Here is a 17,288-nt window from a genome sequence, read left to right on the forward strand (position 1 = left end):
CTACAGAGGCAGAAGAGCATAGATTTAGGGGTTGGGAAACCTTCCCCGGCCGCCTTGGCTGAATCTCCTTGTCTGAACGAGGGACACAAAATTAAACAGAACCTCCAGTGTCAAGAGGCAGTATACCTCTGAATTCCAGGGTTTTGTGTGCGTGTGTGTGTTTTTGTGGGGAAGGGGGAACAGGGGAAGGCTTTAGTTGCTATCTTTCTGGGGTCTATGGCGGGCCACTGTGGGCAATAGGAGGCTGAGAGAAGCTTTTCTCCCACTCTCATAATACCGGAACGCGGGGTCGTCTGCTGAAGCTGGAGGGTGACAGATTCAAAACTGATAAAAAGAAGAATTTCTTCACACAACGCCTAGTGAAATTGTGGAGCTCCCTGCCTTAGGATGTGGTGATGGCTGCCAACTTGGAAGGCTTTTAGAAGAGAATGAACATGTTCATGGAGGATAGGGCTATCCATGGCGACTAGTCAAAATGAATACTAGTCATGATGCCTGCCTATTTTCTACAGTCTCAGAGGAGCATGCCTATTAAACTAGGTGCTGTGGAGCACAGGCAGGGTAATGCAGCTGCAGTCGTCTTGTTTGGGGGCTTCCTAGAGGCACCTGGTTGGCCACTGTGTGAACAGACTGCTGGACTTGATGGGCCTTGGTCTGATCCAGCAGTGGCCTTTCTTATGTTCTTATGGGCTCCCAGCTGGAATCTCCTTATGTTCCTTCCTTCTATATTAAACTGTTAATTGTTATATTTTATCCCATAACTTTTATTGTTTAATATATAGTATATGCATTTAACCTAGCATTTTTCCCTTTACATTCTTAATAAGGTTTTTCTAGAGTCATCATTTGCGCAACTGCCTGCTATAACTATTATCAAGGTAATGAGAGGAGAGAAATACATAGCAAGATACATACAGATTATACGGATTACATTTTTGCATCCTCCTAATAAAGTTTCCATTTTTTTTCACATGAAGCTGCCTTATACTGAATCAGACCCTGGGTCCATCAAAGTCAGTGTTGCCTACTCAGACCGGCAGCAGCTCTCCAGGGTCTCAGGCAGAGGTCTTTCACATCACCTCCTTGCCTGGTCCCTTTAACTGGAGATGCCGGGGATTGAACCTGGGACCTTCTGCATGCCAAGCAGAGGCTCTACCACTGAGCCACAGCCCCTCCAGTTCCTCCATCGGTCTTTTACTCAGCCTATGTGTCAGCCTAGCCATCCCTGCATCTTCGGCTATTTTCTCTTTCCATCTGTCCATTTCTGGTATTTCTTCCTATTTCCATTTTGTTGCTGTTGCCCCTCTGACTGCAGTTATCATATCATTAAATATTGCTTGTCTTTTCCCAAGCCTGATGGCAATTGCTGATACATTTTGTGACCGATGCCCATCTGTAGGGATGTCAGCTCCAGGTTGGAAAATACCTGGAGATTTTGGGGGCGGAGCCTGAGGAGGGCAGGGTTTGGGGAGGGGGAGGACTTCAATGCCATAGAGGCCAATTGCCAGAAGGGCCATTTTCTCCAGGTTAACTGCCCTCTATCGGCTGGAGATCAGTTGTAATAGCAGGAGGTCTCCAGCTACTACCTGGAGGTTGGCAACCCTACCCACCTGGCACCTGTCCTATTGTCCCCTCCCCAACCTCAGGTACACTCCCAAGTACCAGGGGGGTGAGGTACCCTCCAGGGAAGGTTCATAGTAGGGTTGCCAGGTCCCTCTTCGCCACTGGCGGGAGATTTTTTTTGGGGGGGGGAGCCTGAGGAGGGCGGGGTTTGGGGAGGGGCTTCAATGCCATAGAGTTCAATTGCCAAAGCGGCCATTTTTCTCCAGGTGATCTGATCTCTATCGGCTGGAGATCAGTTGAATTAGCAGGAGATCTCCTGCTACTACCTGGCAGTTGGCAACCCTAGTTCGTAGCCTCTGCTGCATCCGCTCTGTAATCCATTAGGGCTGAATTAAAACGAAGGGGATGTGGCGGTGGGTGGGTGGGGAGGGGAGGTTTTTGAGGCCGGCTCCTGCAGCTGGAAGCCAGATGAAGACCAGGCCTGTCACACTGTCACCCTTTGATTTGCATCTTCCTTAATCTTTAATTAATAGACAGGAAGAGGCAGGAACTGCCACCCGCTCCACACCCCGCACTCGGTTCCCCCTCCCGGAACCACCTGCTTTGAAGGGGCTGCGTCGTGCGCTTCCCCATGGCAGCATGGCAGTGTCCCGTGTCCCACATGGGACAGAGAGGTGGCTGCAAAGTTTGTCTGGGATTACCCCTGGCAAAACCGCAGGCTTCCCAACAGTTTCTAGGATCTGATCTCTGTCGTCTGGAGATAGGGTTGCCAGGTCCCTCCTAGCCACCAACAGGGGACCGTGTGTGTGTGTGTGTTGGGTTGCTCGATCCAGGTTGGCAAACTCCTGGAGATTTGGGGGTGGAGCCTGGGGAGGACAGGGACCTCAGTGGGATACAATGCCAAAGTCCACCCTCCAAAGCCTCCATTTTCTCCAGGTAGGGTTGCCAGCTCCGGGTTGGGAAATACCTGGAGACATTAGGGGTGGAGCCTGAAGAGGGTGGGTTTTAGGGAGGGGAGGGACGTCAATGGGGTATGATGCCATAGAGCCCATCTTCCGAAACGGCCAGTTTTTCCAAGCAAACTCATCTCTGTCTCCTGGAGATCAGCTGTAATAGCAGGAGATCTCTAGCCACCACCTGGAGGTTGGCAACCTTATCTCCAGGGGAACTGATCTCTGTAATCTGGAGATGAGCTGTAATTCCAGGGGATCCCCAGGTCCCATCGGGAGGCTGGCATCCCTATCTGGAGATGCGTTGTCTTTCCAGGAAATCTCCAGGCCCCACCTGAAGGTTGGCAACCCCTAACCACAGCCCTTGGTTCCTATGCTATTTGTCAAGTCAATGGGAAGGAACTGGCAGCTTACCAATGATACTCACTTATCCTGTCTCCAGTTTCACCCATTCCATCAACTAAAAGGAGCCTTTCAGCCCTCAGCCAATCTCCACCAAGGCCGATTTCTTTTTAAGCCAGTGTGGTGTAGTGGTTAAGAGAGGTGGTTTGGAGCAGTGCCCTCTGATCTGGAGAACCGGGTTTTATTACGCACTCCTCCACATGAGCGGCGGAGGCTAATCTAGTGAACCGGGTTGGTTTCCCCACTCCTGCACACGAAGCCAGCTGGGAGACCTTGGGCTAGTCACACTCTCCCAGCCCCACCTACCTCACAGGGTGTCTGTTGGGGGGAAGGGAAGGTGATTGTAAGCCAGTTTGAGACTCCTTAAAGGTAGAGAAAAGTGGGGTATAAAAACCAACTGTCCTTCCATATTTTATCCTTAAAGGTAGAGAAAAGCGGGGTATAAAAACCAACTTCTTCCATATTTACTCCTTAAAGGTAGAGAAAAGCGGGGTATAAAAACCAACTCTCCTTCTTCCATATTTACAGGCTAATCTAGTGAACCAGATTTGTTTCCCCACTCCTCCACATGAAGCCAGCTGGGCGACCTTGGGCTAGTCACAGCTCTCTTTGAGCTCTCTCAGCCCCACCTACCTCACAGGGAGTCTGTTGTGGGGAGGGGAAGGGAAGGTGATTGTAAGCCGGTTTGATTCTTCCTTAAGTGGTAGAGAAAGTCGGCATATAAAAACCAACTCCTCTGCTTCTTCTTGTCTTCTTCTTTACATCACTTCCCACCCACCCCACTCCACACAGGCCCTTGGTGTGGCTAGGCAATGTCCCAGTCTGGGGCTCCTAACCTCCGCCCCGCTCTAAGTATCCTAGAATCAGCAGTGAATTCAAGGGGAATGAGGTTTGGCTCCTTGCCCTCGCTCGGTCCTGACACAGGCTTGCCGGTGAACTCCAGTCGCCCACCACGGCTGCCTGCGGCTTAGGGGATGATGTGAAATTTCTCGAGTGCTGAGGCTCGGGGCAAAAAACGAACTGCCTTGCAGAGCTGATACATTAAAAACACAAAACCGGGCTTGTCCAAGAACGAGTCTTGCTGGAGGGTTCCTCGCTAATGAAAGGAAAACAAATCCTGGGTTAGCCCAAAGCTGACTCTCCGGAGGTTTGGCAAAGCCTTTGAAACCTTTTGCTCAATTCTGCCTTCTCCCCCCACCCCCCAATCGCCCCACAAACGCTGGAAGGGACACAAAGGAAGGAGCGCACCGATTGCCAGGGCTGCGAGATGCTTCTGCAGATGTCCCTCAGTGGCCAAAACGGGTACAGAATTTCTCATCACATGAACACATGAAGCTGCCTTCTACTGAATCAGACCCTTGGTCCATCATAGTCAGTATTGTCTACTCAGACTGGCAGCGGGTCTCCAGGGTCTCAGGCAAGGGTCCTTCACGTCACCTACCTGCCTAGTCCCTTTAACTGGAGATGCTGGGGATTGAACCTGGGACCTTCTGCATGCCAGGCAGAGGCTCTACCACTGAGCTATAGCCCCTTTTCTGATAGGGTTGCCAACTTCCAGGTACTAGCTGGAGATCTCCTGTTGTTACAGCTGTTCTCCAGCCAATAGAGATCAATTCCCCTGGAGAAAATGGCCGCTTTGTCAATTGGATTCTATGGCATTGAAGTCCCTCCCCTCCCCAAACTCCGCCCTCCTTAGGCTCTGCCCCAAAAACCTCCCGCTGGTGGCGAAGAGGGACCTGGCAACCCTAGTTAGATTGCTTGACTAGGACTGGGAAGATCTAGAGTCAGATTCTACTCTGCCAGGAAGCTCTCTGGGTGGCCTCAGGCCAGTCTTTGTCTTTCAGATGAATCTGACTTGTGAGGTTTTTGTTGTGAAAATCATATGGAGGAAGGAAGAGAATAATGTAGCTCTAACCGTGGTATTGCTTGAACTCTCTTGCCAGGTCAAACATACAGTCACGAAACCAATCCATCCTGACCTCTTCAGCGGAAGAGCAGGATAAACATGTACTAGATAAATAAATGATCAGCAAATAAAGCTGGCGAGAGCCAGCATGGTATAGTTGTTAAGTTGTCGGACTAGGATCCGGGAAACTGCAGGTTCTAATCCCCGCTCTGCCATGGAAACTTACTGGGTGACCTTGGGCCAGTCACACACCCTCAGCCTCGACCCTGGCAAGTATTTGCATGGGAGACCTCCAAGGATTAGAATATAAGAACATAAGAAAAGCCCCGCTGGATCAGACCAAGGCCCCTCAAGTCCAGCAGTCTGCTCACACAGTGGCCAACCAGGTGCCTCTAGGAAGCCCCCAAACAAGACGAGTGCAGCAGCAGCAGCATCCTGCCTGTGTTCCACAGCACCCAAGATAATAGGCATGCTCCTCTGATCTTGGAGATAATAGGTATGCATCATGACCAGTATGCATCATGACCAAAATAGGTATGCATCATTACCAGGGGTGTGATGTGGAGGCAGGCAATGGCAAACTACCTTCAAATGTCTCTTGCCTTGAAAACCCTATGAGATCACCATAAGTCAGATGTGACTTGACAGCAAAACAAACAAACTTGCTGGGAGTAAAGTGCAGACGACTGGGGAAGGCAATGGCAAACCACCCTCTAAACTTAGTCTGCCTAGTAAACGTCAGAATGTGACGTCACCCTATGGGTCAGTAATGGCCTGGTGCTTGTACAGGGGACAACCTTTACCATTTAGGGGAGGGGCTGTGGTTCACTGGTTGAGCATCTGCTTGGCATGCAGAAGGTCCCAGGTTCAATCCCTGGCACCTCTAGTTAAAGGGACCAGGCGAGAAGATGATGTGAAAGACCCCAGCCTGAGACCCTGGAGAGCCACTGCTGGTCTGAGTAGACAATACTGACTTTGATGGACCAAGGGTCTGATTCAGTATAAAGCAGCTTCATGGATTCATTACTCAGTCAAGGAAGGAACCCAAGCCTTTCCTCTGTACCTTTTCAGAGATGCTTGGATTCTCGGGTTACCAAATTCCATTCCCACTGGATACAGAAAGAGTCTGTTGCCAAACCATTTCTGGTATCGAACGTGTAAAATTGGCAGTTCAATGGTTGCACAGTGAAAGTGAAGGGCTTGTTTGAGAACTGGATGCAATTATGGAATATGGATCTATCAGTGGCCATTCTCGGTGAAGACTGTATAGGTAAAGGTAAAAGTCCCCTGTGCAAGCACTGGGTCATTCCTGACCCATGGGGTGAGGTCACATCCCGACGTTTCCAAGGCAGACTTTTGTTTGCGGGGTGGTTTGCCAGTGCCTTCCCCAGTCATCTTCCCTTTACCCCCAGCAAGCTGGGTCCTCATTTGACCGACAGAAGGATGGAAAGCTGAGTCAACCTTGAGCCAACTACCTGAAACCGACTTCCGTCGGGATCAAACTCAGGTTGTGAGCAGAGCTTTTGACTGCAGTACTGCAGCTTAACACTCTGCACCACGGGGCTCCTGAAGACTGTACGGAACCTCCATATTCAAAGGCAGTATACCTCTGCCCATCAGTTTCTGGGGAGCAACACCACTCAAGGGCCATCACCATCGTGTCCTGCTTGTGAGCTAATGAGAAGCATGTGGCTGACCACCGTGGGAAAAAGGATGCTGGGCTGCTTGGGTCTGATCCAGCAGGTCTCTGCTTACGTTCTGGGTAGATTGTTTGTTGATGTATTGGCCTGGGTGGTTCACTGGAAGTGCCAAGGCTCAAGAGCCTGCCTGGAGATCCCAGCCCCTGGTTCCCAAGGAGCACTTTGCACGGCTTTCTTTGTCCAGGGCGAGAAAGAGGATGACCTCGGCAATGCTCAGAGCCCCTCTTGCTTGTTTGCCATTGCTTTGCACCTCCTCAGGAAGAAGAAGAAGAGTTGGTTTTTAGATGCCGACTTTCTCTACCACTTAAGAGAGACTCAAACTGGCTTACAATTGCCTTCCCTTCCCCTCCCCACAACAGACACCCTGTGAGGTAGGTGGAGCTGAGAGAGAGTGACTAGCCCAAGGTCACCCAGCTGGCTTCAAGTGTAGGCGTGGGGAAACAAATCCAGTTCACCAGATTAGCCGTCCGCCGCTCATGTGGAGGAGTGGGGAACCCCGAACCCGGTTCTCCAGATCAGAGTCCACCTCTCCGAACCACTACACCACGCTGGCTCTCAGGATGAGACTTGCTGTTGAAAAAAGGGCTTCAGAAGAGGGAAATGTCATCTCCAACGGGTTCCTGCACACTCCCTAGCTCAGCTGGTCCCTGGTTGAGAACACCCAGTGTTGAATTTTTTTTGCTTCCTTGATCCAGACAAGCAGCCCTGGCCGGTCCCATCCTGAACAATCCTTCCTGGGAAATTCCCTGCCCTGTTAAGCCCCCCCACCCCGCCCTTGAGGGAGGACTGGTGAAGTGTGGCACCTGCAACTCAACAGTGGCTTTTTTGAGTCTTTAATCTATTTGGGTATTTTTCACCATGCTTTTCTCTCCAATGGGGACCTGAAGGGACTTAGAACCTGATTCTCCTTCATTTTTATCTTCACAACACCCCTGTGAGGTAGGCTAGAGAGTGACCGACCCAAGGTCACCTAGCGAGAATGCACCTGGCAGACTCTCGATTTGCGCGATTGTAATGTCTGGAAAGTTTTTCTATTTAAATCTCAGAGTTGGAAGGGGCCCATCAGGGTCATCTGGGTGATCGTAAGCCCGTTTGATTCTCCCTTAAGTGGTAGAGAAAGTCGGCATGTAAAAACCAACTCTTCTTCTTCTGACCTCGTGGGCCACAGTTCATTCTTTTAATGGCTGCGCTATTCGGCTCCATGTGCACCCCTATGTGTACATTTGTACGAGCAGGCCACTGTGACTAGTGCCTTGCAGGAATGTAAACGGGTGGTGGTGAGGGTGAAGTTTTGGAGTCTCGCCTCGAGGATCTGAAAGTTGGTTGTGTGTCAAGGCGCGGATTCTTCCACGCTCCAACGTTCACAGGGCTTTGTTGTCAGCGTGATTGATGCGCCAACGATCTTTCTCTCTCTCGCCTTCTGATCCCCCTCCCCAGCGCACACCGCTACTCCAGCTAACACCTGGGGCCACTCCACCCCATCCCCGAGCCCCCCTGGGGGGGGGGAGATTCCAAGGCCCCTTCAAAGGGGCAGGTTCCTGCAGGCCCCAAATCCCAGCTGGTTTCTGCTCCCAGCGTGGAAACCCCCCTCAGCCAGCATCCACGGCTGCCAAGAGACACCACAAACAAGCCGCTTCACACCTAATCCCCCCACCTTGATCCCCAAGAATCAGCTTCCCCCCTCCACCCCCCCCTTTGTTAGCTTTGAACCTGAAGGGAAAGGAACGGATGAAAGAAGGACTGAATTTTTTTGGGGGGGAGGGGGGTCGATCTATCCCGCAGTCCCAGCCCACAACAACCCCCTTCTCGCTCCCTCGTTCTGCTCCTCCCCTCCATTTCCCCTAATCTTGCCACCCATCTCTGCGAAAAGCGGCTTGGTTCCAACGGACGGGACCCCCACCACCCACCAGTAAGCCCCTCAAACTGACACCCTCATTAACAGTAATGCCCCTTAATCCCCGCCAGCGCCTCCTGCCATCCCACCTGCCTCCCCTGCCGCAGCATTCGGTTTCTGAAGGTTGATCAGTCTGCAGAAGGGTTGGCAAACTTCAAAGAGAGAAGATCCCCCCACCCCGCGCCGTGGCCCCGTGGCTGGGGTGTCCTCTGGGTTCAAGCTGTATCTTCCCACTAGGGGGTGCTAATCCCTCCCCGGGCAATCAATTGGCCCAAAATGCAGCATCGTTCAGTGGACCACAGAGTAACCCAGGATACAACACAAGACAAGCCTTTATTGGCATATAAGAAGGAAGAGCATGCATTTGGATAAAACCGAGTACAAACAAATACAATTGGATAAAACCATCCCAAATCAGCCATTAAGGAAAGCCACACACCATTCGAGATAGCTGGTTGCTAACTGTAGGAACCTTGCCACTGATTCAATTATTTTGGGGGTTTTGTGTGGTCATAAGATAGGATGTCCTGATTTCACCAGAGAGCCATTCCCTGTTTACGAACAGTGGGTCAACGAACTGGGATCGGCTACAAGCATAAGAGCAACAATTTAAAAGGACATGCACAAGGGATTCAATTTCACCATTCCCTCAGGGGCAAACTCTGTCCGCAAATGGGATTTTATTAAATCTTCCATATAGCAAGGCGGAAGGTAGTACATTTAGCCTGGCAAGCATATATGCTCTACGCTGTTGCGGTGCAGTCAGACACGTGTAGTGCTATATGTTGTCTATTTGGCCAAGGCTCCCAACTCAAGGGAGAACAGCTACTACTTGCATGGCTTCTAAGTTCCTGCATTTCTATGTCTAAAAGTCTATGTCTGATCACATCAAACACTTTCTGTGAGGCAATGCAGGGAATCTAGGGAAATCTAGGGATGTGAGGGCGATCTGGCTGTGACATCGGTCACCCCATTGATCGCCAGGGTTGATTCGGCTGATCTGTAACCCAGGATAAACATTACTCCCATTTGGAAAGCTGTATCCAGGCTCTTAGCACTGCCCTGAGGGCTCTTATGAATGAATGCTCCTCTGTCCCCCCCCCAAAAAAAATGCCCCCACACAGAAAATAACCAATGTTTTCCGAGGACCTAGTGGTTTTAGTGGTCCTAGTGGATAGGGTTGCCAGGACCCTCTTCACAACCAGAGGGAGGTTTTTGGGGCGGAGTCTGAGGAGAGTGGGGTTTGGAGAAGGGATGGGCTTCAATGCCATAGAGTACATTTTCTCCAGGGGAACTGTTCTCTATCGGCTGGAGATCAGTCATAATAGCAGGAGATCGCCTGCTACTACCTGGAGGTTGGCAACCCTACTAGTGGACAAAAGTAATGACTACAGGAGAATTATTCAACTTTTAGGTTGACAATGAAGAAACTGAAATCGTTCAAGACTTTCTGTTCCTAGGCTCCATCATTAACCAAAAGGGAGACTGCAGCCAAGAAATCAGAAGGAGATTGAGACTGGGCAGGGCAGCCATGAAGGAGCTAGAAAAGATTCTTAAGTGTAAGGGTGTGTCACTGGCCACCAAGATCAAGTTAATTCATGCCATCGTATTCCCTATTACTATGTAAGGGTGTGAAAGCTAGACAATGAAGAAAGCTGATAGGAAGAAAGTAGATTCCTTTGAAATGTGGTGTTGGAGGAGAGTGTTACGGATACCGTGGACTGCCAAAAAGACAAATCAGTGGGTTCTAGATCAAATCAAGCCCGAACTGACCCTAGAAGCTAAAATGGCTAAATTGAGGCTGTCGTACTTTGGTCACATTATGAGAAGACAAGAGTCACTGGAAAAGACAGTCATGCTAGGAAAAGTGGAAGGCAGCAGGAAAAGAGGAAGACCCAACAAGAGATGGATTGACTCTGTAAAGGAATCCATGGCCCTCAGTTTGCAAGATCTGAGCAAGGCTGTTAAGGATAGGACATTTTGGATGACACTGATTCATAAGGTCGCCATGAGTCAGAAGCGACTTGACAGCACTTAACAGACAGTGGTCTTATGGTATTTTAGATAGTGACTTGTCTGGCCCTTCAATTGCTATGCACAGAGAATGGAAATTCAGCTTTTTTTCATACCATCCCACTATCTACACAGATAAGCACACACAGCCCTGACCTGGATGGCCGAGGCTAGCCTGATCTCGTCAGATCTCAAAAGCTAAGCAGGGTCAGCCCTGGTTAGTATTTGGATGGGAGACCACCAAGGAATACCAGGGTTGCTGTACAGAGGAAGGCACTGGCAAACCACCTCTGTTAGTCTCTTGCCATGAAAACCCCAAAAAGGGGTCGCCATAAGTCGGCTGCGACTTGACGGCACTTTACACACACACAAGCACACACAGCAGATGCATTCACACGGAGAGGATTCTCTGTTCTTGCATTACCAGTGCAGATGCCAAGACATGAACATTAGCGATAGAGTTTCCACATGGGTTTTTCTGCAAATTTTCCATTTGCTGCTGTTTTCAGTGCATTTCCCCCAATCACATCACTAGAGGGCCTTTTTAAAAAAAACCAGTAATAATGCTATAGCATGGTAGCACTAGAGAGTTACAATGCTATAGCAATTATGAATTTTAAGGGCTCTAAAAGTAGGAGTGGGGAAATCTGGAAAGAAATCCCTACTCAGTTATAAAAACTCACTTCGTAACCAGTCACATTCTCTCGGCCTAACCTACCTCACAGGGCTGTTGTGACAGTAATATGGAGGAGGGAAGACTCCTGCGGGGTGCCCAGAGCTTCTTGGAGGAAGGATGGGATAAAAATACACCGGGGAGGGGGAAAGGTCACAACAGAATAAAACTGTCAGGACTCTTTGGAGGAAGCCTCAAACTTGTTTGAAACCAGTTTCAATTTTATAGGGTTAGCGTGCCCTAAACCACACCAGATGTTAATTAAGTAAGCCAGCATCATCAGAAGGCGACAGGACGCGTTCATCCTTAGAACCTGCTTGGAATGACTCCGCAATGTGCAAACAAGGGGAAAAATGGCCCTTAAACATGTACAGCGGGCATGTCCCCGCAAACAACTCATCAGATCCTGGTCACGCACATTCTCACACTTTTCAGCTAATGCAGCTGGTTTCTGAGCCTCGGTGCACCTTTTTATTTAAAAAAAAAATTTGTAACAGGTCCTTTGGATGAATCACTCTGGAATAAAGCAGTGAGGATCCCCCTTGCTGGATTGTTAGCTACTGCAAGAACTCTAGAGTTAGGGGATCACGAGGCTATCCTTGTTCTTAGGTTATTTCAATATGGGGGGGGGGGATAAGGATGATGGAGTAATGGTGGACAGCTTGATCCCTCTGGCTTGATTAAAAAAAATTAAATTCTTTGGATCTCCACCCTATCTTTCCTGGAAGTTCTTCCCTCTCAATTGCACATGTGCCAGGCTCTTTATGGACACTGTGCTGTGAAGACACGCTGCAGATGCCCCCAAACACAAACACACAAACATAGGCCATTTATGGATGGGAGGTTTTGCCATGGATTTGCCGCTCTCTAGATGCCATGGATTTGCCGCTGTCCCATCTAAAACTCAACACTCAAACAATAAGCCCCCATTTTGAGAATTCGGATGGGGAAAATGTGCATCTAGAGAGAGGCAAATCCAAGGCAAAACCTCCCATGCGTAAATGGCCTGTATACACTCCTTCCATGTAGCTGAGGCTCACTGGCCTAGGAAGCCCATTCTGGGGCAAAAAAGTCTGGTTGGACCCGGATCCCGCTGGACGTCTTAAAAAGCACCAAGACTGATGTCTGACGGAAAGTAACCCCTTCCTTCCCCCTCCATCCCCTGGTGCATGCTGGGGGGGAGGAGGAACTGTGGCTCAGTGGTAGAGCCTCAGCTTTCGTGCAGAAGGTCCCAGGTTCAATCCTGGGCATCTCCAGTTAAAGGGACTAGGCAAGTAGGTGATGTGAAAGACCTCTGCCTGAGACCTTGGAGAGCCGCTGCCCGTCTGAGTAGACAATACTGACTTTGATGGACCAAGGGTCTGATTCAGTAGAAGGCAGCTTCATGTGACTGCTGGACTTGATGGGCCCTGGTCTGATCCAGCATGGCTTTTCCTGGGGGAGGGACTGTGGCTCAGTGGTAGAGCATCTGCTTGGCTTGCAGAAGGTCCCAGGTTCAATCCCCAGTTAAAGGGACTAGGCAAAAAGGTGACGCGGAAGACCTCGACCTGAGACCCCGGAGAGCTGCTGCCGGTCTGAGTAGACAATACTGACTTGGATGGCCCAAGGGTCGGATTCAGTAGAAGGCAGCTTCATGTATTCATGTGTGTTCACGTGAAGTAATTTCAGGAGCGGCAATTCCAAGTCCAGTGTGAAAGGCAGGGCAGCAGAGGGAAATGCTGGCCAACTCTTCTTCCTCTTCTTCTTCAATCTCTGGCCTCTCCAGTGAAAGGGCCCAGGCAAGCAGGCGATGCGAAGGACCCCTGCTTGAGACCCTGGAGAGCGGCTGCCGGTCTGAGTAGACAATACTGACTTGGATGGCCCAAGGGTCGGATTCAGTATAAGGCAGCTTCATATGTTCATGTGAGTCTTTTGGGGAAGGGCCATGGCTTAGTGGTAGAGCATCTGCTCGGCAGGCAGAGGGTCCCAGGTTCAACCCCCGGCATCTCCAGTTAAAGGGACCAGGCAAGCAGGAGATGGGAAAGACCCCTGCCTGAGACCCCGGAGAGCCGCCGCCGGTCTGAGCCGGCAATACTGACTGACGGACCGAAGGCCTGGTTCAGTCGACGGCAGCTTCACGGGTTCACTCTGCACGTGCTCAGAGCAGTTCTGGGGGGGGGAAGGAGTCACGCGTCCTGTGCCTTCTGCGGGGGGAGCCGCGCCAAAGCAGCCCCTCCTTCATTTTTCTCCCCCCCCCAGCCTTCCCCCTCCCTCCACCCCCCCCCGCCCGCCTCCTGTGCCCTCCCTCCCTCTCTCCCGCCCCGTCTCGGGTTTCCAGGCCGGGCGCGGCGCTGGGCGGGCGGAGGCGCCGGCGGTGGAGGGATGGGACGTCCCAGGGGCGGCCGCCGGTCGGGGCGGGGAGATCTGCTGGGAGCGGGGTGGGGATGGCGGGGGAGCCGCCTTCCCTTCTGCCGTCGGCTGCCGGGGGAGCGAGCCGGGGAGGCCGGGGGAGCAGAGCCCGCCCCAGCGCGGCGGAGGCAGCCCAGCCGGCCAGCAGCCGCCCCGTCCAGCAGGAGCCGAGGCGGGAGGGCCCGCGGACCCCCGGCGGTGGGGCAGGTGGCACTGTAGGGCGGCGAGGCTGAGGTCGGAGGGCCGGCCGGGAGGGGATCCGGGGCTCGACCCCCCCCCTCTTTCCACGCCGTCGGGGGCCTCCCTGCCCGCCCGACGTCCCGTCTCTCTCTCTCGGTCTGACTCCGGATTGAGAATCTTCTCGGGAGGGGAGATCGAGTGGAGGGGATCCTCGGAGCACCCGCAGCCTACCAGGCGCCCGGATCCCCTCGGGGATGGAAGGGACCCACCTGAGCCCACCTGGCCAGGACGAGAACTGAGCCGGCTCCAGGCCCCCCCCCCCGGGGGGGAGAATCCGGTGCAGAAGAGGCTCCGGATTCACGCAAGGAGAGCGCGGGGGTGGGGGTGGAAACCAGAAGAGATCGGTGGAAGCTGAGAGAGAGCGCTGCTGGTGGTGGAAGAGGACCAGATCCGCAAGCATCGCTCCTGGCTGGAGATCCACTGGGTCCAGGATCTGTTGGGGGAGGCGGCGAAGGAAACCACGAAGGGCGAGAGCAAGTCGGCAGCCAGAGGGCCGGATCCGCAGGTCCCTGAGGGAGATGGTTTCCCCTGCACAGGATCCCTCGGGTTCGAGATCCTGCCGCCGGTGGGGGATGCGGGGGACCCAGCCAGGCCGCCCCCCTCGGGCAGGAGAAGACCGTCTGTTGGCTTCCAGATGCGCTTGAGCCAGCCGGCCCCCCAGGCCAGGAAAGGACCCCCCCGCCTTGCCCCTTCAGGATCCCCCCGGGAGGAAGCCAGGGACATGTGATCCCCATCGGATCAGGGCTCCACCGCAACTGGAAGACGAGCCAGGCGGATTCCGCGCCCGCCCCTGCCCACCATGGCCAGGGACCGTCTCCCCTGAGCCGCAGCCAAAGTCGGACGACCAGGGAGAGACGCTGGGATCACCCGCTTCTCGAAGGATCTTCCAAGCCCCCTGACAGGACAGAGACCTGTTCCCACCCCCACCTGCCACCTACCCCTCCAGGCCTTCCCGCCGCGGCCCCAGCTGGTACCCTGGCTGTGGCGGCGCCATCAAGTGGTGGGGCAGCCTCGGTGCCCGGGGCAGGGGGGTGACTCCGTCCAGAGATGCCCTGGGTGGTCGTGGGCTTCCTGCTGCTGCTGCTTCGAGGGACGAGGGCTCTCCAAGGGGCAGGTGAGCGAGTGGGGCAGGGCGGGGACGGGCAGCTGGGGGGCAGGGTCCTTGCCTGGGCTCTGGGGGAAGCGGCAGAAGTGGGAAGAGGATGCGGAGTACCGAATTTTTTTTGGGGGGGCAGAACCCCTTCACTAACGGTGTAGGGGGAGGAGGGAAGCAGCCACATGCCTGGGTCCCCCTCCGGTTTACTGGAAGGTATGATTCGCAATTCCTGGCTTTTCTGTGTATGTCTGTCCCTCCCTGCCCCTAAGTGTGCATAAGAATATTGGGGCAGTGGGATGGGAGAAGAAGAAGAAGAAGTTTTGGTTTTTATATGTTGACTTTCTCTACCACTTAAGGGAGACTCAAACCGGCTTTCAGTCGCCTTCCCCTCCCCACAACAGGCGCCCTGTGAGGTAGGTGGGGCTGAGAGAGCTGTGACTAGCTCAAGGTCACCCAGCTGGCTTCGTGTGCAGGAGTGGGGGAACAAAATCCTGTCCACCAGATTGGCCTCTGCCGCTCATGTGGAGGAGTGGGGAATCAAACCCGGTTCTCCAGATCAGACTCCACCGCTCCAAACCACCTCTCTTAACCACTACACCACACTGGGAGGGGGGCATTCTAGCTCAAGGGCATGAATCCCAAGGCTCAGGCCCACTGGGATTGCAGGAGAGGAGGGCTGTGGTTTTTGGCAGCCGGCCCTTTCCTCTCTCCTGGCCTGGCAGGACCCCCGCCACCTCCCCGCCTCCGCTTGGCCCGACGAGCCCCCAGCCTCTGCTGCGGCCACCTGTCCCCGGCCGACGGCAGACAGACGGAGCCCTGCCGATTTCACACTCATCCCCAGACAGCTGCTGGACCCAGAGCAACAGTCTCGGGAAAGAGGGAGCCCGTGGTTTGCTTCCCCCCCACCCCGTCCTCCTTCACCCACACTCTGGTGGCCAGGCGGCCTCTGCCTCTCTCCAGACGGCTTTGGCTGACGTCCAGGATACCTGTCAGATGGGAATCCCAAGCGTAGGAACTGGCTGAACAGGGTTGGGCTGGGTTATTATTGGGGAGGATGCCCGCCACAATGCTGCTGGCGGCAGGGGCGGGAGGAAAATGCCTCCCTCCCAGTGGAAGATGCTCCCCTATAGAGGGGATGACCTCGGCCCCTTCCCCCAGCTGCATGGAAAGCGATCCCAAGTTTCCACTGACTGCGTGGGAGAGAGAATCAGCTCTTCTTCCGGCCTCATCTTCAGAAGCATCCTGAACAACTGCGTGACTGCGTGGGAGAGAGAGCCAGTGTGGTGTCGTGGTTAAGAGCAGTGGTTTGGAGTGGTGGACTCTGATCGGGAGGACTGGGTTCGATTCCCCACTCCTCCACATGAACGGCGGATGCTAATCTGATGAACCGGGTTGGTTTCCCCGCTCCTACACATGAAGCCAGCTGGGAGACCTTGGGCTAGTCACACTCTCTCAGCCCCACCTACATCACAGGGTGTCTGTTGCGGGGAAGGGAAGGTGATTGTAAGCCAGTTTGATTCTTCCTTAAGTGGTAGAGAAAGTCGGGATATAAAAATCCACTCATGAACACATGAAGCTGCCTTCTACTGAATCAGACACCTGGTCCATCAAAGTCAGCATTGTCTACTCAGACCTGCAGCTGCTCTCCAGGGTCTCGGGCAGAGGTCTTTCACATCACCTACTTGCCTAGTCCCTTTAACTGGAGATGCCGGGGGTTGAACCCGGGACCTTCTGCATGCTAAGCAGATGCTCTGCCACTGAGCCACAGCCCCTCTTCTTCTTTTACATTGTGATTGGCCAGTGTGCAAGACAAGATGCTGGACTAGATAGATCACTGGTCAGTACCTCTTATGTGTTGACAATAATGCAAGCAGAACAAAGTTCTTTAAAGAGGTGGAGGGTTGTGGGGACTCTGGGTGGTCCCAAAGTCACAACTTTGCATCTGGAAGGTCTCCTTTCTACTCCCAAATGGACAGCATGGGGCAAGACTGGGTCTACTGCCAGGAGGGAGGGAAACCTTGAAAAAGACACTCGGTGTATGCTCAGAGGCTCTACTTATAACTGCTTCCAGAGCCTGACACTTAAAACAGGAGCAAGAGTCCAGTAGCACCTTAAAGACTAACAAAAATATTTTCTGGCAGGGTATTAGCTTTCGTGAACCACGGCTCACGAAAGCTCATACCCTGCCAGAAAATATTTTTGTTAGTCTTTAAGGTGCTACTGGACCCTTGCTCTTTTCTACTACTGCAGACAGACTAACACGGCTACCCACTGTGAATTAACTTAAAACCGGGTTTACATAAGAACATAAGGCCATGCTGGATCAGACCAAGGTCTATCAAGTCCAGCAGCCTGTTCACACAGTGGCCAACCAGGTGCCTCTAGGAAGCCCGCAAATGAGACGACTGCAGAAGCATTGTCCTGCCTGTGTTCCACAGCATCTAATACATTAGGCATGCTCCT

General features: G+C 52.9%; 1 protein-coding gene and 1 non-coding gene across 2 annotated transcripts in view; one reads left to right on the forward strand and one right to left on the reverse strand.

Moving 5' to 3' along the window:
* Window positions 1-14,749: 14,749 nt before the first annotated feature.
* The window catches only part of KREMEN2 (kringle containing transmembrane protein 2), a 37,292-nt gene continuing 34,753 nt past the window's right edge, over window positions 14,750-17,288 (forward strand). The window contains exon 1 of the mRNA XM_056864767.1: window positions 14,750-14,843. Within this exon, the coding sequence (XP_056720745.1) occupies window positions 14,777-14,843 (67 nt within the window). The 5' untranslated portion in view covers window positions 14,750-14,776. The remainder of the gene's footprint in view (window positions 14,844-17,288) is intronic.
* On the reverse strand, window positions 16,526-16,597 carry TRNAA-AGC (transfer RNA alanine (anticodon AGC)). The gene has a single exon. It is a non-coding gene; the product is annotated as a tRNA-Ala (tRNA).

The sequence above is a fragment of the Euleptes europaea genome, chromosome 18, assembly GCF_029931775.1.
Source record: "Euleptes europaea isolate rEulEur1 chromosome 18, rEulEur1.hap1, whole genome shotgun sequence".
NCBI classification, from domain to species: Eukaryota; Metazoa; Chordata; class Lepidosauria; order Squamata; family Sphaerodactylidae; genus Euleptes; species Euleptes europaea.